At 44.2% G+C, this 18,729-nt stretch overlaps 5 protein-coding genes across 5 annotated transcripts; 1 reads left to right on the forward strand and 4 right to left on the reverse strand.

Annotated features, from left to right (window-relative positions):
• Positions 1-608: 608 nt before the first annotated feature.
• Positions 609-2,113, reverse strand: LOC131882999 (vacuolar protein sorting-associated protein 29-like). Its single transcript, XM_059230321.1, has 3 exons — positions 1,899-2,113; positions 1,647-1,826; positions 609-972 (listed from the first exon to the last, which is right to left on the reverse strand). The coding sequence occupies exons 1-3, from the start codon at positions 2,008-2,010 to the stop codon at positions 686-688; spliced, it is 579 nt and encodes a 192-aa protein (XP_059086304.1). The 5' UTR covers positions 2,011-2,113; the 3' UTR covers positions 609-685.
• Positions 2,114-4,902: 2,789 nt separating this feature from the next.
• On the reverse strand, positions 4,903-10,089 carry LOC131882986 (ribosomal oxygenase 1-like). Its single transcript, XM_059230303.1, has 4 exons — positions 9,928-10,089; positions 7,123-7,291; positions 6,906-7,064; positions 4,903-6,844 (listed from the first exon to the last, which is right to left on the reverse strand). Exons 1-4 carry the CDS (start codon positions 9,976-9,978, stop codon positions 5,013-5,015), a joined length of 2,211 nt encoding a protein of 736 aa, XP_059086286.1. The 5' UTR covers positions 9,979-10,089; the 3' UTR covers positions 4,903-5,012.
• Positions 10,090-11,872: 1,783 nt separating this feature from the next.
• On the forward strand, positions 11,873-14,420 carry LOC131882987 (uncharacterized). Its single transcript, XM_059230304.1, has one exon. The coding sequence runs from the start codon at positions 12,129-12,131 to the stop codon at positions 14,211-14,213; it is 2,085 nt and encodes a 694-aa protein (XP_059086287.1). The 5' UTR covers positions 11,873-12,128; the 3' UTR covers positions 14,214-14,420.
• On the reverse strand, positions 14,421-16,195 carry LOC131882989 (aspartyl/asparaginyl beta-hydroxylase-like). The gene has a single exon (XM_059230307.1). The coding sequence runs from the start codon at positions 16,193-16,195 to the stop codon at positions 14,477-14,479; it is 1,719 nt and encodes a 572-aa protein (XP_059086290.1). The 3' UTR covers positions 14,421-14,476.
• A 133-nt stretch (positions 16,196-16,328) lies between these two features.
• Positions 16,329-18,413, reverse strand: LOC131882988 (heat shock 70 kDa protein 1-like). Its single transcript, XM_059230305.1, has one exon. It carries the CDS (start codon positions 18,320-18,322, stop codon positions 16,412-16,414), a length of 1,911 nt encoding a protein of 636 aa, XP_059086288.1. The 5' UTR covers positions 18,323-18,413; the 3' UTR covers positions 16,329-16,411.
• Positions 18,414-18,729: the final 316 nt, after the last annotated feature.

Raw genomic sequence — 18,729 nt, forward strand, 5'->3', positions numbered from 1 at the left:
GGTATCATCCATGAAGGATTTAGGTGTAGTCCTCCAAATTAATGGAAAATTCGGTGAGCATATCCAGTTGAAGGTGGGCATAGCCTTATAAATGGGTGGTTGGATATATCGCACGTTTAAGTCCAGAGATAGTACCACGGTGTTATCTCTGTACAAGTCGATTGTCCAGCCGCATCTTGAATATGCCTCGCCTATTTAACGTGCGTTTTGAGAGCACCTTCAAGCCCTCGAGAATCCAGGCTTGTTAAAACAATTAAGTCCAACTATGTTCTTTCTCGGGCGCCTTCATTTTTCAATTTGCTGCCCTTAAATATTCGTAGGCGTAGTTTGTGGGCGTTGATCCAGTAGCAGGATTTAAGCCAAAGTTGGACTAGCTTTTTAGTAAAATTCCTGATCAACCTTATATTCAAGGGTCAGCCAGATCAGCCAACTCTAATTCGTTTGTCAATGAAATAATATAAGAAAATAAAAGTTGAGTAAAATTAATAGATTTTTCGTCTTGAGCTCCTGGGATTCCAGTCCCAATAGCGGTAAGGAAGTTCGCAAAACCATACGAAAAAAAAATCGCGCATTATATTTGAGCATTATGTAAATCTTGCTGACGAAACTTCGACATAATCATCCGTGTATTAGAACTTAAAAATCGTAACAAAATAAAATACTTTTGAACACATGGTAACCGCATTCAATTGACTTCAGCGTTAGCATTTCCATTTTTCTTGAATTCGATCCGTTCCACCTTGACCTCATCTTCAATCAATTGATAGACATACGTGACCACGGTATTACTTTGAATATCCATGAGTATGAATGAAGGTACATGATCTTTATCCTCCCCCACGGGCGAATACGACCCCGTTATAGAGCCAGGGTTGACGTAAAAGCGATTCTCCTGCTCATAAGCCTCAAATTTGTGGGTCTGCCCGGTGATCAGAATATCGCAGTTGAGCTGACGATTGATCATGGCCAAGGCTGTAAAATAAATGGATATCACAAGGTTCATATCTATCCTAGCTCAGAAACATAAACCAGTGGAATATGGAAGGGGATGTTGAAGCTGAGAATTAACATCTCTGAATCAAGTAAACGCATGGAGTTCTTCTTCCAATGAAATGGACTGCAAGTCACTAAAAATACGTGTTTTAATTTTTAGCTTGTTCGAATTACTGAATCGAAAGTTATGCTCTCCCAAAGTGCAATTCTCAACAAGGCACAGAATGACTGAACTAGTCACTCTTCTTGCAACTAATTACCGCAAGAGGGCTAGCTCATTCATTCTATGTAGAAGTATTAGAGGTAGTGAGGGGGCAGGCGATAAACGTTATTCTCCACCGATTAGTTGGCGGTGCTCATTTTTAAATTTGTGGCAAATGTTAAAAGGTTTAGATAGAGACTTTAAGGGTTATTAATGTCGTGTTAGGTTAGGTTGGGTTAGGTTAGGTAAGGTTAGATTAGGTTTGATTAGGTCAGGTTAAGATTTAAAAAAGTACCACCGCCAACTAATCGGTGGAGAATAACGTTTACCGGGGGCAGGCTCGTTCGAAGAAAAAGGGAATTAAAGAATCCGAAATGTCAGTTCTCGACCTTTGTATCCCCGTCCATATTCCAGTAGTTCATGTCAGGAATTGAATGAATTGAATCCACACCTTCTGGATCCCCCCATGGAACCAATTGGTGACCATGATACAACCCAATAGTGAATGATCCCACGGAGATCACTTTTTGTTCAGGCCAATTGGAGTTCTCGTCAAAATCGCCCCGAACCACGTGCACATCCGAAGCCAAAGTTTTCAGATAGTCAAAAGAATCCTTGGTACACAAGTTCCCTATCGACACAATAAAAAGCTTCGGTTAGTGAAGACAAATTAAATCTAGTTGGAATTTTTGAAGAATGGTACCAGTGCACAAAATGTGCTGGATCCTCCCTGGAACCAGGAGCTTTTTGAATTTGCTCGGCAGAGCACTAGATCGATGAGGGATGTGCAAATCTCCAAGCACAAGAACTAACATTTTGATGGATTCAATAGGGCACCACCATTGGGACTTCAAAAGGTCTGTCTTTGAACGCCTCTTTGCTTATGCTCAACAACAGAAGGTGTTCTAGATTGCAGCTGTCTACAGAACTTGAGATTCTGAAGCAATCACGAAACCTCTTTTTCGTTTCCAAGGAAACGTTTGTGATAAATGGGTCTAAAAAATGTAAGTTTTGGAGGTGAAATATTCGAATGATACGTGCTCCCCAAGAGGCAAAATATTTGCAAGAGAGACTTTGGGTTTATCATTGAATTGGAAGCTATCGAAGGTTGTCATGCTTATAAAAACTTCCGATTGAATTTGCAACCAGAAGGATAAACTCAGATTTTCTTAGGATTAATCATAGACCACTGACAATTCTTGAGACGGATTGATGGATTGATTTTTCAATTGAGCCGAAATGGATTTGATGACAAGAAACCTGGTCGTCTAGTTTATCAATCAATATTTATAAACTTTAACCAATTAGACCATCTAAATTGCTCTAAAACATGTGTTTAAGACTATCATACTCTGTTTTCCTCTTTTGGAATGATGCCTTTCCAAAAGCGAATATCACAACAAAATAAGAACTCATACAAGGGATTGCCTATTTGCCCATTTGTGACAATACAGAACAAACAATATACTGTGTGACTAAATTGAATACTCGCTCTTGTAAACTGAATTGAATCCCCACCAGGGCATTGGTCGTTCCTCAATACAAGGAACGAATTACAGTTACAGTTACTTTGGTCAAAAATAGTAATTCATCAACACACCATTACTGGAAAAATATGCAATGGCGTTACTCGGTACAATCACTTTCATTACAATTTTAGATTACCAATATTTTATGGTTTACCCCATCACGACCATTCTTCTCAAAAGAAAAAGAGTGTTTTGACTCAAGCAGTCCTAATGCGTAAGACTTGAAGATTTCATGTTTACATTTTTCAACAATGAGCATTGGCATTTACTCTTGGCATAATTGTTCAAATTGTCTTGCATCATAATGCCTTGAGGAGTCAACATTGGGACCCTGGATGGGATAATGATTGCTGAAGGTTAAAAACAATGTCGCAAAAGCCCTGAAGGAAAAACAGCATTAGACATTGTGAAGTCAGTCAAGCTTCTCTGTAAGAAGTGTATCCCGTAAGTCGTGGAAGTGAGGAGGCTTTGGAAATTTGATGCATCATATTCAAGCACTGAATCAGATCTTCAGTACAACGGAATTTGACTGAGAAGATGTAATAAACATTAAAGTAGCAAATGGAATCTCAGATTAAGAGCCTCAAAGTAGTTGAGAGCAAGCACAATTTTCAACCCTGACTTTCTTTGATCAAAATGTGCTTGACGGAATTAGCAAAAATGGCAATTTCTGTTGAAATCTCAGCAGTCACGAGATTAACGAAAATTTAAAGGCCATTCTGGCAGCTGAAAAGGAAACGAGTAACGAATAATTCTTTCATTTTAATAATTTGAATTATTTTAATAATTTCTTGTTACAATTACACAATTTTAAATTGTAATGCAATTACAGTTCCTTTTTCGAAAAAAAGGAACGAAATACTGTATTTTCGTTACTAATGTCCTGATCCATACCAGTCCTTGTTTCTACCTCTCAACATGTTTATCTGTCTTTCTCCTCCAAAGGGTCAACATTTCTCAACCACCCTTTCTTCCTTTTTTTTAAGATCATGAACCGCTATTAATATTGGAATTGATAACCCCAGGTGTCCAATTCATTTCAGCACTTGGTCAATTACTGTGATATTAAATATACATATCTTACTTGACATGTGGCACTTCAAACCATAAAAAGAAGTGGTTTTCCTATTACATCTTTCCATGTGCTTGGCAAGTATCTTACCAAGTAACCTTAGCCGAGCATGTTTAGTACACTTACACAATGATTTAGGATCAGAAATTACAAAAATGCAGAATTGTGGACACGGCAAAAATCCCAGGCCAAAAGAAAGGAACAAAACTACTCTGGCTCCTCAAGTTGTAACAGAGTTTGAACAATTCCGCCAAGCTTCGATGCCGATTTTGATTGTTCAAACTAAAACTTCATTTGTGCGGCAATTTGGACAATAGATATCTCAATGTTTAAAGATAAACCCATCATTTAAATATTTCGTGTCTTGAATCACATCTTTTTTTTGTCTCAAATCATGAAGCCTGTTGATATGACGAAAACCATGAAAATAATTGAATATCCCAAGAAAGGAAAGGAAATAAATTCCCCAATCATTAGTGTCCGAGCCTTGGACAGGTTTCAGGGAATTCATTAGAAAACCAGAGAACTTTGGCTCAACCAGGAGGAAACTGGAATTGACACTTCCCGACCCAATTATCCGTTGTGGTTTTGGTTGTTAAATGCTCGAATGATTAGAAATCAAGGCTTAGCGTGTTTGTCCTGATGTTGACACCTAACTAGACGGATACCAGAGTCCTTCATCCTCTTCCATTTGTTTAGGACGGGACGTACATCTGCCATCGTTAAAAGAATTGCAACTTGGAACCCTCGTTACCGCTCCTAAATTCACTGATTGAAATTGCATCCTCTTGTAGTAATCTTATTAGATCAGTTTCGCTTCCTAGGACTTGGTGAATCCAACAATTATTTCAAAAAAGAAGAGTCCGAATCAACGTTTGATCTAAGCTAGACTTAATTCACAAGTCTGATTACCATTAATCCAGACAAATCTAACTTTTTTTTTGTATCATTTCTACTCAGCTTAATTGGGTGATGTCGAAGATTGACATTTGTATCCACAGGCTATGTATGGATAGACTTTTTCGAAAGGTGAACAAATCCAAGCGGATTCAGGATATCCTCAAGACTGTTTGCGTTATCCAAGCGTTTCCGAAGAGCACAACTCGTTTTCTTATTTCTCTGAAAAATGTTTCATCTTTATTCAACAACATCAAACAAATGGATAATTTGGAGAGATAGATCGAGAAAAAGAGAGAGACACACGTCCATGAACTGCCTAGTCCACGTCATCGTAATGACTTTCCAAAGGTTCCCTCGTCATGATCACTTTTCTTTCCCACAGATCTTGGACAACCCGCATCCGCTCATCCAGACCTTCCAAGGGAAGGTTCTCAGCTTTAATAAAGTTCGGGTAAATGTTCTGAAGCGCTTCCACAGCCGGGGCCAGATCTCGATCGATCTCCACGAACTGCGGCTCCTCGACCTCTCGGAACTGGCGAGTGTTATCGACATTGTGATAGATCCTCAGGACATCCTCGCCGCTCTCCGCATCCTCCTCCGTCACAAGTCGCATGCAGTTGGCCCTGAGAAGGCGGATCTCGGTTTGGGGGTCGATCTCGACGCGATTGACCACGGTCTGTTTGGTGGCAGACCATTTCTCCCCGTCCCCTTCGACGCACCGATTTACCTCTCTGGGAGTGAGGTAAGGGGGCAGTGAGTCGTGCATTAACCGCTTGCCCATTTGATCCACCCCGGCGTCCACGGGGGCATAGGTGAATAGCTTGCCCATTAAGCTCTCGACGGTGCTCATGAACTTGGTTCGAGCAGCTCCATCGTTGTCGGAGTTGGCAATGCCAGCATAGCTCAGGTAGTTAATCGGAAGGCCTTTCCGTAAGTCTTCACATTCCTGCAGGGCGATCTGCAAGGCCACAGGGACCACCTTCTCCAAGAGATCCCCATAGGTGTTCAGTTGATGGGCGGAAATGGTGATATGCAGGGAATGAATATCTTCGAAGCAATTGCCTTGGTGTATGGTACCCCTCGGGAAGTAGAGCATGTCGCCCGCTTCCAGGACGATATCCATGATGGGCGATCCGATCTCGTTCTGCTTGAAATTGGTGCTGGAGAATCGGGGGAGCTTCTCGTTTTGCGTCCTAGGCTCATACAGCCTCCAACGCTTCTTGCCTTCCAATTGAAGGATGAAGACCTCGACATCGTCGTAATGAGGTGCGAAGCCTTGGGTGCCCGGTGGGGTTAGGTAGATGTTGGCTCCACACATGCTCCCGAAGAGCTCTTGGAGCGTGGCACAGAGACGCCACACTGGCTCGTGGAATGTCTGTGGATTGAGCATGCGAAGACTGCAACCATTGTTGTAGAAGTCCCAAACCACCGGCGGGTAGGCTCGGCCAATCGGATTGTGCGTTTCTCTTTGATCATTGCTGAAGCTCGTCACATCGAGATTCTTGCCAAAGGTCACGTGTTTGTCGCGTAAGATGTTGTCAAAGACTTTGGTGGAGAAGATGTCCTTGTAATATTTGCTCTGGCCTCTCTTTATGTGGACAGGGCGGTTCTCCCACGAGTCTTCGAAGAACTGATCCACCTCGACGGGGTGGATTATCCAGGCCAAAGTCTCGCGTCCAAGTTCTAGGCTACCCTTTTCGACGGGTTTGAGATTCGAGCACGCCTTACTTGGTGCTCCATTCTCTTTGCTTTTCTTTTTCTTCTTCTTCAATTTGGTCTTGTCATCGCCACTTTCCAATTTTCTCTTGGATCCCGTTTTGGGCTTCAAACCATTGCCATCCAATTTGAATGCCTCACGAAGTTTCTCCGTGAACCCATCCTCTTCATGTTCAGATTTGGCTTGTTCGTCTTCGTCCGAGGTGGCAGCTGCTTTGTGGATCATCTTGGAATTGGATTTGAGGACCATCTTCATGAAGTTGTCCCCATTTAACTCGATATCCCTCTGAGAAGCCCGTTTATTCCTGGCACCGAGTCGACCCGGTTTGAGGTTGGCTTCGCCATCATCATCAGTTGAATCGTTCCACATCTCGCTCATGACCTCTTCCACTAGAGGAACATCATCTCCGTTCAAGCATTCCACTTCCGGAGCTGGAAGCATACTTTGGAATGAGTAAATTATGTCACCCAGCACAATCAAATTGGGACTTACGACTATTCTGGTTGTCCATGGAATCTCCTCCATCCCCTGAACTCCCGCCATCACTGGAATCCGTCACATCTTTGGTAAGGCGCTCTTTGGGAGCTCTCTTTTGGTGGCCAGGACTGACTTTTTTGGGACTATTCTTCTTCGTAGTGTTGAAGACAGTGCCTGAGAATCCAAACATATTTCAGTCCAAGTGATGTTGCATACATCCGTGTCAACTTACCATTACTCAAGACGATTTGTCCCTTGCCCGCATTGGCTTTATTGCTCTTCTTGGCTTTGGGGCTCTTCGACATCTTGTGAAGGATCTGCATTTCCGCTTGAACTGTGGCCTCACTAATGGGCGGTCTCTTTTGGCCTTTCTTCAAGATTTTGCGCTTCTTCTTGTCACTCTGAAATGAGTATGAACATGGTTCTATGATGCAAAACCACACACAATTCCAAGTCTATCGATAGCTCTTCCACTGCCGAGCTGTCAAGATCAACAACCACCTCAGAGAGCCTCACGAAATCATGCGCACGACAACGTGCGAGATCTCGATGGAAAGAACAACCACGGAGTTCTGAAGCAAAAGGCTCCTTGCACGTATCACCATCATCTCTAGCCAAGGAGGCGGAGAGAGCGCGCTATTCATAGACATGCGAGTACTACACAAAACCCACAGGAAGGAGAGGTGTAATAGTGGCACCACACATATGACATACGTTCTCACAAACACGCTTTCTCTCCCTCGCATTCCGTAACACGTGGTGGAGCAATCACGTTGAGCGCCCCCCCAAGAACTAGTAGGAGGCGGGGGAAATTTCCAAGATTGATCATGGGGTTGGTTATGTGGTTAGATGTTTGTTAAAGTGAACAATAAATTGGAGATTAAAGAAACGCCTTAATTGCCTTGCTCTTACGTGTCTCTCGACACAACCGTTTATAGAACCGGGGATGAATCCTTTGGTATTCCATGTTGATGTGTCACTTGACTAAAACTTGACAGGGCATTATCTGCTATCATGATTTCAAACATCATGATCACCGCATGAGCAAAATAATATACCTTCCGACCAGGTCAGTAAGAATTTGGAGATTCTTACTGATTGCAAATCTCGCATGTACCAACCGCAAGAAAAGAAAAGAAAAACCATTTTAGGTGCTAGCTATTCTCTTCATACTGTTTCGAATCTCGCTGGATTTTCCCCGGACATGGAGTTGATCCTTTTAACCGCCCTATTAGGTCATTAAGCCGCTCAAGCGCTGTTATAGAAGGGGTTTAGATTGAAATATTTAGTAACTCGACCATCCCAATATGAGAAGCCAGATTAAGGGGACTATCTCGCAAGTGAGGCTCCCAAGCAGCTAGACGAGTCCGTGGCTGCCTCGGATGACCATAATCCGAGCATTTAAATCCCACTGGAAACTTATGAAAGGTGATCATTTCCTGCTGGGAACATAACCGTACACTCCCGGGATGATCACGTTCCAAGCACTGGAACACCACCTCTAAATCAGAATTATGCAAGAACTTAGCAATTTTGAGGACGAATAGAGAGCAACCAAGACCACCCATCAACGTGAACTGTTTAGCATGTCTCCTAATTTTCAAGGTACCCCCGACTCTTTTTTCAATACTTGGAATGTAAATTGTCCGACCCGCGAGATTCAGTACGCACATCATACGAAAATTGAAATTATATGTGGTACGTATTAGAGTGAGTATGGCATTTCTTGGATAGTTTGGGGACTATCGTGGCCTAATACAGTGGATTCTTGAGCCGCAGAAAGTAATTCGTATTTTTTTGGATGGACTAAAAACAGAGCTTAACTGAACCCCAGAAGCATTTTGGATGAATAAGAACGATTAATGAAGCTAGATCAAGGAGTGTATCCCTCCTCTTCTTGAACAGAATATCAAGACTCCACAATGACGGGAATAACTTGCCTTCTTTGGAAAAGAACCATGTGTGTTAGAACGTATTTTTCTCGATAGTAAGATCGTTTTGTCGATCCTCACTTAAGATGATCGCAGAACCCAACCAAGCATATCCTAATTCTAATTCGATCCTTGGATTGAGTAAATCTGGCAAACCTATACCACCATTCAGTAAAAGGTTCTTTGAACTCTCATTATAACTATATCCGTTCTAAAAAACCATGAAAGAGTATAAAATTTGTTTCCTAAATTGTCTTCCCGATCGACATTTATTGAACGCGCACGCCCAATTTTACAGCTGTAAGGATAAATTTGGAGATGATCAAGGCTATGAAGAGAATTTGAGATGACTCGTTAGCATTTGATGAATCCTCCAAGACTTGATTCGATATTCCTAAACAAGGTCGTTGTCGGGTTATCTAACGATTTAAACCAAACACCAATATTACATTAGAATTGGCATTCCCGTTACGAGGACGCTGCCACTAAAATTCAAAGAGGGTTGCATGTGTTGAACAATAGAAAAAGTCCATGGAAATTTGAACAATCAGTCGCTTTTGCGTAAAAGGCTCGCAAAACTGGAATCAGTATTCAAGACTTGTACATCATATGGAATATGATATTTCGTAGCGCTAGGTCAAACAGAATTCAAAGCAGTTTGGAAATCGGTAGTCGGTTTTACGAACGTATTAAAATCTGAACAACATCCAGCCAAAACTCAGTCATGGCTGTATAACCAGATTTCTTCGATTTCCCGTGGAGAATCAAATGCAAACTCGAACCCTAATCAATTCAAATGGACATGATTGGGAGTAGCAGGGCCCCTGCAGCGCCCCTGCCTGGCCCCTGGTTTCTCCTGAATGGATGCGGATTAACGTGCTCTTATGCGTTATCCACGTACACCTGTCCCTCTCTCTCTTCATCTCCGTCAAGGATCGTGTTTCTTCGAGTCCATGGGAGAACATTGTGCTCCTTTAGTGAACTTTCATTTCCGGCCTTCATCAATTGACTACTGATGCTATGACCTAACAGACTGATCATCCTGATCCAAAAGCCGGTCAAAGGCGTGGCAAGTGTATGGGGACGTGTATCCTGGACGGAATTACCTGGGTGCCATCGAGGGCTTGTCTCATTTGAAAGGCCGACACTTCGGACATGTTGGCGGTCAGGAAATTGAACTTGACTCTTAATGATCTTGTCACGCGTGTTTTCAGAATTTCGGTGACTTCACAGCTTCACACACACTGAAAAACGTGACCAGGGTGACCGAATCGAGGCCAAGAAAAATAGGGGGTGTTTATGGAAAAGAATGATACCCTTGAATATCGTTCATTTTATGCGAGCACTTTAATCAGACCTGTGACAATATTTATTGGTTGGAATTGCAATCGTATTGGTGTTCCATTGTTATTGCACGAAATTCAATGAAATTTAATCTTTTTAAAGGCACGTGGCGAGGTGGTTAATGCAATGACCTAGAACGAGTGAGAACCCAAGGTTCGATTCTCTGCGACATCCTGTCTCCAAAGACAGCTTTTAGATGCTAAATATACATCAACGGATTACAAATGTGATTTTGCCTCGTGGCAAAATTGGAGGATGGGATTATCGCCACCGCAGGCTAAGCAAGTTTACCTTTCAGATCCTAGCTTTCACCACTTCAAAACACTTTTTTATTGTGAATTGTTAACCTACCAAGGATAAAGAAGTTAATTCATTCACAATTAGTTCAATCATATTTTCAGAATTATCCATAGCAAAGCGTGTTAAAAGTGTAACTTGGTTGGCCATTCTGATTATAAATCTATTATATTTAGACTGTAAATACTTTCGATTTTCTATTGGGATATCTCGTATTATTTTCACAATTAAGTGGAAATATTCATATGTAGCCGGTTTGACTCCAATAAGTATTTTCAAAACACAGTATTTTGTCAGATGCCAAGTGGCAAAAACGTGCACCATTTGTATTGCGCATATATGTGTTCAAAAATGTCCAAAAAGAGTAAATATTCCTATCTGGATTTTGACAGACATAGTTTTAGGGTGAGGCCATGATTGAGCTTGGAGTCACGCTATATTTTGATCAGGGCTATCAATTTGAGAGCGTACAAAAATGATTCATAATCTGTTACAACTCCTCTTATATTAACTAGAGCCATTGATAATCAAAAGTCAAAAAAATGAGTCATTATCATTCTAGCTTAGGTGTGCTATTACACTTGCAGATTCAAAAGAAAGCTATTTGAATGTGTTTTCAACCTAGCCCTCCTCACGTAAAGCAATCCATCTCAGTCACCTTCCTTTAAACAACAGGGCTGCAAGATTCAACATCGGCTAGCGATCTTTTTGGTCAGAACTTGTCATAGATTACATTATGTCATGCTTTCTTTGAATTTATCAGACTTGTCGACGAATATATGCAAATTCCCATATCTAAATTTCATCTGAAAGAATTGAAGGCGACAGCTCGTCATCATAATTGATTTTGGTTGATGTCTTTTTGGTGAGAATGAAGAATATTTTTCCTTTGAGTGTGCCTCATGCCAAAGCACGGAGTAATGATTTAATCAAGGTGGTGAGCAAAAGAAAATTAAGCAATATCTATATCTGAAATTTTCGGCGTCATCTAAAGGATTTGTTTCTTGCTTCGGGCTTGAAAGACGAATTCGCAAATTTCATTAATCTGTGTCGGACAGTAATTTCTGGTTTTTGTTTTTACATAACTAGCAATGTTCCTGTCGAAACTGCCAACAATCCCTCCTTCAATTCATAATCACGACAAAAATTGGCATGCGACTTAAATCTCGTGTCATATATGGCACGATTTTCACCCACCAACTGACTTTCAACAATCTTCCCAAAGTTCATGAATGGCAATCCAGGATGGTGCACCAAGAGTTCGGAGGTTTCGGCCCCAATGACACCCACTCTCCTGCTCAGTTAGTAAGTTCAAGTGTACTGACTGCACTCCACTGTCCACTGAGTCTGATTGTTAGTCTGCGTGCGCAGCAGATGGAAACAAGTTGGCCGGGCTGAATTGGCCCACGTGCCTAGCTGTCCCGGGCTGAAGGAATCAGCCGATGGATCCAAGTACACTCTACTTGATGTTTGAGTAGTGAGCAGATCAACCTAATCAACACACTTATTACAAAGCATGGCTGTTTAACCGGTCTCCACCTGGTCCACAACTACATTGCCGCCATTGCAGCCAGGCTGCACAATATTACCAGACACCATTGCCGGGCATGACAAAGGGTCGGGCACCCAGAGATCTGCACTGACCTCTCCTCCGCATCGGTTTGCCATGAGTCGGGAGATCAGTGAGATTGAAGGGGACCCGCAACCGTCCAACGGGAATGGACAGCAGGGTCAAAATCTTAGGAATGGTCCCTCGAAGACCAACGGCACAGTTGAGGTTGCAGGAGGGGATCCAAGTAGGGTGGTAGGAGGGGCACGTCCCAAGGTTCGTTCACTGGTCTTGAAATCCTCTTCACCCGTGTCGTTGCCCAATGGGATTTTGCCCTTGGGTGAGAGACGCAATGGTTCCTCTGGAGCGGATCTGGAGAGCCAAGGAGGCAATGCCAGTGATGGCAATGACGACACGTTCGTATACCGCTACAAAGGTGGCACAGGAGATGGGATTGGGGTTGGTAGTTATGCGGCAGATCTGCCCAAGTCGTTTTACACTCTGGACGTGGGGAGTGACAGTGAGCCGGGATCATACACACCGTCTTTGCCCGGGGTAACGGGTGCGGGACAGTCGAATTTAAGCACAGAGTTGGCCGCACTGATTCAGAGTGAAATGGCTTGTGAGGAAGACCAGCGACGACTACGACAGAGGGCGCCCAATGGAAGTGTCTTGATCAATGGAAGACGACCCAATTCGCCAGAGATGATGGACTTCCTGGAGATGGATTTTGACGGTGGATCTCAAAGTGATTCCGACTCGAGAGATAGTGGCCAAGGCGGGACGGAAACCAACAGCCTGTTAGATGCAATTCTGTATGATCCGGACGATTTTGAACCGGGTGAGTCACGCCTCGAGAGCATTCAATTGCGACGGGGGAACTTGCCACTAGAGGAATCCGCGGCCAACGGGCTTGACACCGCCGAAGCGACCTCTGAACAAGTACCTGCGCCCGCTCTTCTGCGTACTTCACATGCGGGGATTGTGGCAAGTTCGTCTGGTGTGACTTCGGCTCCGGCAGTCACCCCAGTCACTCCAGTCACGGAGCAACTGGCTCCCATGGTCAGATCAACGAGCTTGAATTCTCCTTTGGCGTCTGCGACCATCAGACCTGCCAGCTCTGGGCCTCTCGTGTTCTTAAAGTCCAATTGCATGGCGTGCACCAAGGCTGATACGGGCAGTCTTCCAGCGATTCAAGGACCTCAATTGAATTCAACAGAAAACCCGGAAGTGAATCGAGTCGTGTGTGGTGCCAAGCTCCTTCAGCGTGAAAACTTCATTTTCAGTCAGGCCCTTGGAAGCCCTCAAACCAAGTCGGTCTTCCTAACACCCGAGTCGAGAAACCCGAGTGAACCATCCACTTATCAGGCTGAGCCCCTCATGGACAAAGTGATGATCTGGTCAGAATCTGAGGCGTGCAAGCGACAAGTCTCTCAGATTGGAAAATCGGCCTGTGGTGCAACGTCCTTAATCAATGTTCTTCTAGCCCTTAACCATCCGTTTTGTGTCGATGACGTTAGTGCCAGCATCAAGACCAGACTTCGAGCAGAAGGTGCGTCCTTGCCGCGATATCTATTCTCCAGATCCAATGCTGGAGCCACTCACGAGGATCTAATGGAAGCCATGAAATCACTGTCTCAAGGTGAAGTGTGTTCCAGGTTCTTTCACTTGTTTCCAAGACGAAAGTTATCTTTGTGCTCTTGGCTGTCGAAATGGGTTCAAAAAGGTGCGGTTCCTGTGTTAACTTTGAACTGTCAACGTGATACTTTTTTACCCGGCCAAACCATTCCCGATGCGTGGCATCACCAAATGGTCTTTGGTGTCGGCCCGAAAGGAATTTATTGTACGAATCCCTTGGAATGTGTTTCCGAATCCAATGCCATGGAACAACTTTCCAGCCCCTCGGTGCTGTTGGTGCGCAGGAAGGACATTGTCACGAGATTTGACGATTCTTGCGATCTGGCCGAGTTTACCACCCACGATGACGACATGTGGGACAACTTCAATGTGCTGGGTCAAGTTGTCAATGTCCTCCGAGAGCATCAAACCTTCGTAAGTGACCCTCAGAGCCAACTGGAGCTGACCCAACATATCAAGATACCCGCAGCATATAAGTCGGGAGTGACCTTGTTCATGAAGAGGGCCAACGAACACGTCCAAGAGCTTTTGACTTGCCCGGATTTGGAGTTACTTCAATCGTGACCGTGGCAGCCGGAATGCATCCAAGTGCTGTCCTTCTCGTTATTGTGATTTTGATAAATGGCCTGCTTTTGTATGAAACTGGAACACTTGAATCGGTTGAAGGAAAAAAAAACGGAATATGATATATGAACGGAATCAAAACCTCTCTCATCAAAATGGATATTTTTATTGACGATTAAAGTGGTTTGCAATGTTAACAAAACAAAATCGCTGTGTCTAAATTCGTTTTTATTTAGCTAGGGAGGTTGTCACATGGAAATATTTTACAAGTAATTGAAAGTGTATCTAATATTGGAGTTGAAGGCTTGCTTGGACTGCTGGTAGGTAATATCAGGGTGAGGCATGTCGAAACTGAGGACAATCATCTCGTCGTCGCTCTCATTCCAAATTTCGTATTCATAACTGTCCTCGAACAGAGTTATGGTGCCTTCTTTTTCTGGAAGGTAATTGCCCTTAGCAATCCTCATCTTGAATCCCTCGGGAACTTGAAGTCCAAGATGTCCCCTTAATCTGGCATTGGTTGGTCCACTGTGCGGAAACAAGTGAGTCTTGTTTGAAATCACCTCAAACCTCACATGGCCCTTGGGAAATTTTGAAGATGCCGTGAAAGTCTTAAAAATCTGGCAAGTCTTGGGAACTAGAGTGCAATGGTAACTGCGCTTCTTTCCCCAAGTAAAAATTGGAAATTGCAAAGTTGTCCCACGTGCAATCCATTCTTGCCCAGACGTGCTGATCCAAAGTGAACCATTTTTTCGGATCTCGAGGGCCTCGCCCCTGATTGTCTCCCAGCTCTCCTTCAGCAACGTGAATTCTTCATCATATGCAGTCACTTGAACATCATCCATGGACCAAATTGGCTTTGAATCCAAGTCTAGAATGGTGTCGTAGGGTCTTTGGTACTTGGATAGGAAGATATGAGCTTTGGAAGCCTCTTGATACAACACATCCGCCATAGGAGCTTTCCCTCGTTTATGCAGTTCCAAAGCCATGCTCACTAGGTCTGAGGCCACGCCATAAACTTCGTTTTGAGCAAATTCCACGTCCCTCAGTAAGATGCTGGCCTCCTTTTTCTGCCCTTGATATTTCAGAAGAATCCCTTTCATGAACTTGAAGAACTGATTTCTTGGGAACTCTTCCAAGGCCACTGCCAAAGCCTTTTCCGCCCTGTCGAAGTACTCGGAGATGACCAGCTCTTCCACGTACAATTCATGAAACCGATCGTTCTCGAAAATATGTTTCCGTTTGAAGCCAAGCTCCAGAAGTGCTAATTTGTCTTCAGTTCGGTTCTTGTTGATAGCATACAACAATCCTTGATGGATACAAGACCCCAACATGGTTCTGGCAATATCCCCGTCCTTTCTCTGCAACATATCCTTGTAATTGTGGATCACCTTCACGTCGATGGCCTTTTTCTCCTCATCGGTCATGTCTGTCTTATTCAAGAACTCCATGGTCCTGGTTAGAGAATAGAATGCTCTGGCAGATTGGGGGTATTTGTCCAAAATAGCCTCAAACTTAGCCATCGCCTGGGACGGTTCATTGACGATGTAGTCATCAGCATCATCCAGCAGATGGCGAATACTCCAATCGTAGTCGTTAGTATATGCAAGTTTACTGTAAAATCGCCTAGCCCAAACCTCGGCCTCACTTTCATTCATGGGCTTCTCTTCGTAGGCGTAAGTTAACACTTGGTCGTGAACCTTCTTTTCCGTGATTTCTTTGCCGGCCCCAGTGCAAGTTCCATCTGGACTCGGACCTTCGGCACTACACAATCCATCGTCTCCTTTGGCCAAAGCAAATGCTAAACTAATCACTATGCACGGTATGAACACTCTCATTCTGAAGTTGCACCTTTTGACTATATCTGTCAAAGTGTAGCAAACAAATTTCGCACACTTTACGAGCTTCTTTTCCCAAGGATAGTAGTGCCCCTTCCTTGGTTTGATTGTCTCTCCTTTTCTGCAGGATTTCACCGAGTTCATCGAGCCAATGAGAAGGAGCCAACACAAAGTTCCGACCTATTGCTCAGCAGGTTCTGTCGATGTGATTTTCAACCTAGACACATTCAGTTCTCGCTACCTTTGTACTAGATTTGAACAATTTTCAATTGAGGGATCGATAACAATAATCACAATATATTTTCACACACCTTTTACTTTAAATACAGTCTGACAAAAGTTCTGATTCGAAATGGTTTTTTAGTCGACTTCTTCGACAGTAGGACCGCCAGCGTTTCCTCCGGCGGGCATTCCATGGGCAGGATGAGCACCAGATTGGTACAACTTTGAAATGATGGGATTGCAAACGGACTCAACTTCCTTGAGTTTGTGCTCTAACTCCTCTTTCTCGGCCAATTGGTTGTTGTCCAACCATTTGATGGTCTCGTTGCACTTTTCGTTGATCATGTTCCGGTCGGCTTCGGAAATCTTGTCCTTGATTTGTCCGTCTTCCAGGGAGCTCTTCATGTTGAAACAATAAGATTCCACATTGTTCTTGGCCGCAATTTTGTTCTTTTGCACATCATCCTCGGCCTTGAACTTCTCGGCATCTTGAACCATTTTTTCAATGTCATCCTTGGAGAGTCGGCCTTTGTCGTTGGTGATGGTAATCTTCTCTTGCTTGCCGGAGGATTTGTCCATGGCCGACACGTTCAAGATCCCGTTGGCATCAATGTCGAAGGTGACCTCAATCTGTGGCACGCCTCGAGGCGCTGGAGGGATTCCGGTGAGGTCGAACCTGCCCAGAAGATGATTATCCTTGGTCATGGCTCTCTCGCCCTCAAATACCTGGACGGTGACCGCCGGTTGATTGTCGGAATAGGTGCTGAATGTCTGCGTTTGCTTGGTGGGGATGGTAGTATTTCTCTTGATCAGCGATGTCATCACTCCGCCGGCAGTTTCGATACCCAAAGATAGAGGGGCCACATCCAGTAGAAGGAGATCGTTGACCACATCAGAGGTATCACCCGTCAAGATAGCCGCTTGTACGGCCGCACCATAGGCTACAGCTTCATCTGGATTGATGCTCTTGTTCAACTCTCGGCCATTGAAGAGGTCTTGCAGCAGCTTCTGAATCTTGGGAATCCGCGTGGATCCACCCACCAGAACGATATCATGGATGGCGGACTTGTCCATTTTGGCATCTCGCAGGGCTTTCTCCACCGGCTCCAGAGTGCCTCGGAAAAGGTCGGCACAGAGCTCTTCAAATCGAGCTCGGGTGATTGAGGTGTAGAAGTCAATGCCTTCGAAGAGAGAGTCGATCTCGATGTTGGCTTGGGCCGAGGCGGAGAGGGTTCGCTTGGCCCGCTCACAAGCCGTTCTGAGGCGTCGAACGGCTCGCTTGTTCCCGGTGAGATCCTTCTTGTGCTTTCTTTGGAATTCCTTGACAAAATGATCCACTAGGCGATTATCAAAATCCTCCCCACCCAAGTGCGTATCTCCAGCGGTGGCCTTAACTTCAAACACTCCATCCTCAATGGACAAGATGGAGACGTCAAAAGTCCCGCCCCCCAAATCGAAGATCAGCACGTTACTCTCTCCAGTTTGGCCCTTCTTCTTGTCCAACCCGTAGGCAATGGCCGCGGCAGTCGGTTCATTGATGATCCTCAACACTTTCAGTCCGGCAATGGCTCCGGCATCTTTGGTGGCTTGTCGTTGAGAATCGTTGAAATAGGCGGGAACTGTCACCACGGCGTCCCTGATCGTGGTCCCCAGATAAGCTTCAGCCGTTTCCTTCATCTTGGTGAGGATCATGGACGAAATCTCCTCAGGATTGAAGGTCTTCTCTTGGCATTTGTAATCCACTCGAATTTTGGGCTTACTCCCTTCATTGACTACTTTGAAAGGCCAATGTTTGAGGTCTTTTTGCACATTGGAGTCGTTGAATTGGCGACCAATCAGTCGCTTGGCGTCGAAGACCGTGTTCGTGGGGTTCATGGCCACCTGGTTTTTGGCTGCATCGCCAATGAGACGTTCGGTGTCGGTGAAGGCCACATAAGAGGGAGTGGTGCGGTTTCCCTGGTCGTTGGCGATGATCTCCACTTTGCCGTGTTGGAACACGCCTACACAGGAGTAGGTGGTGCCCAGATCGATTCCAATAGCTTTCGACATGGTTTGCTGTATGTTTGGTGGTGTGCTTCTTAGTACACGATTCACTATGTTTAAGATATCTTCAGATTTATTCTGAGGTCTAGGGAGCTTGGAACATGACTATATATATCCCCGATGCAAGATCCCGACATTTCTCGAAGGTTCGTACTCGCACGCTAGAGGGAGGAGACACTAGAGTGAGAGCCAACGAATGATGCAATGAATCGCTCCGTCCAGAATATTCTAGCAGTTTCGAGCGACATCTAGTGGCATGTGACGAGTCTCGTCACCGCTTTTTCGGTGGAAACTTCTGGTTGGATGGAGTCACATCTCATTTCACTTTTTTTCCGAATCCAAGGACATAAACAATTAGTATGGAAAGAAATACTAATCCTTGTTGATGGATTAGTATCCACACAGCATATCTA

This window comes from Tigriopus californicus, chromosome 7 (assembly GCF_007210705.1).
Source record: "Tigriopus californicus strain San Diego chromosome 7, Tcal_SD_v2.1, whole genome shotgun sequence".
Lineage (NCBI taxonomy): Eukaryota > Metazoa > Arthropoda > Copepoda > Harpacticoida > Harpacticidae > Tigriopus > Tigriopus californicus.

Excerpts from the sequence above, each read along its gene's own strand:
- LOC131882999 (XM_059230321.1), bottom strand. The coding sequence starts at position 2,010 with ATGTTAGTTCTTGTGCTTGGAGATTTGCACATCCCTCATCGATCTAGT. Across the intron at positions 1,827-1,898 it reads CCAGCACATTTTGTGCACTG|GGAACTTGTGTACCAAGGAT; the intron begins GTACCATTCTTC and ends TTGTGTCGATAG. Across the intron at positions 973-1,646 it reads TCCATGGGGGGATCCAGAAG|CCTTGGCCATGATCAATCGT; the intron begins GTGTGGATTCAA and ends TTTATTTTACAG.
- LOC131882986 (XM_059230303.1), bottom strand. The coding sequence starts at position 9,978 with ATGTCCGAAGTGTCGGCCTTTCAAATGAGACAAGCCCTCGATGGCACC. Across the intron at positions 7,292-9,927 it reads AAGCCCTCGATGGCACCCAG|AGTGACAAGAAGAAGCGCAA; the intron begins GTAATTCCGTCC and ends TACTCATTTCAG. Across the intron at positions 6,845-6,905 it reads CATGGACAACCAGAATAGTC|CTCCGGAAGTGGAATGCTTG; the intron begins GTAAGTCCCAAT and ends GTATGCTTCCAG.
- LOC131882987 (XM_059230304.1), top strand. The coding sequence starts at position 12,129 with ATGAGTCGGGAGATCAGTGAGATTGAAGGGGACCCGCAACCGTCCAAC.
- LOC131882989 (XM_059230307.1), bottom strand. The coding sequence starts at position 16,195 with ATGAACTCGGTGAAATCCTGCAGAAAAGGAGAGACAATCAAACCAAGG.
- LOC131882988 (XM_059230305.1), bottom strand. The coding sequence starts at position 18,322 with ATGTCGAAAGCTATTGGAATCGATCTGGGCACCACCTACTCCTGTGTA.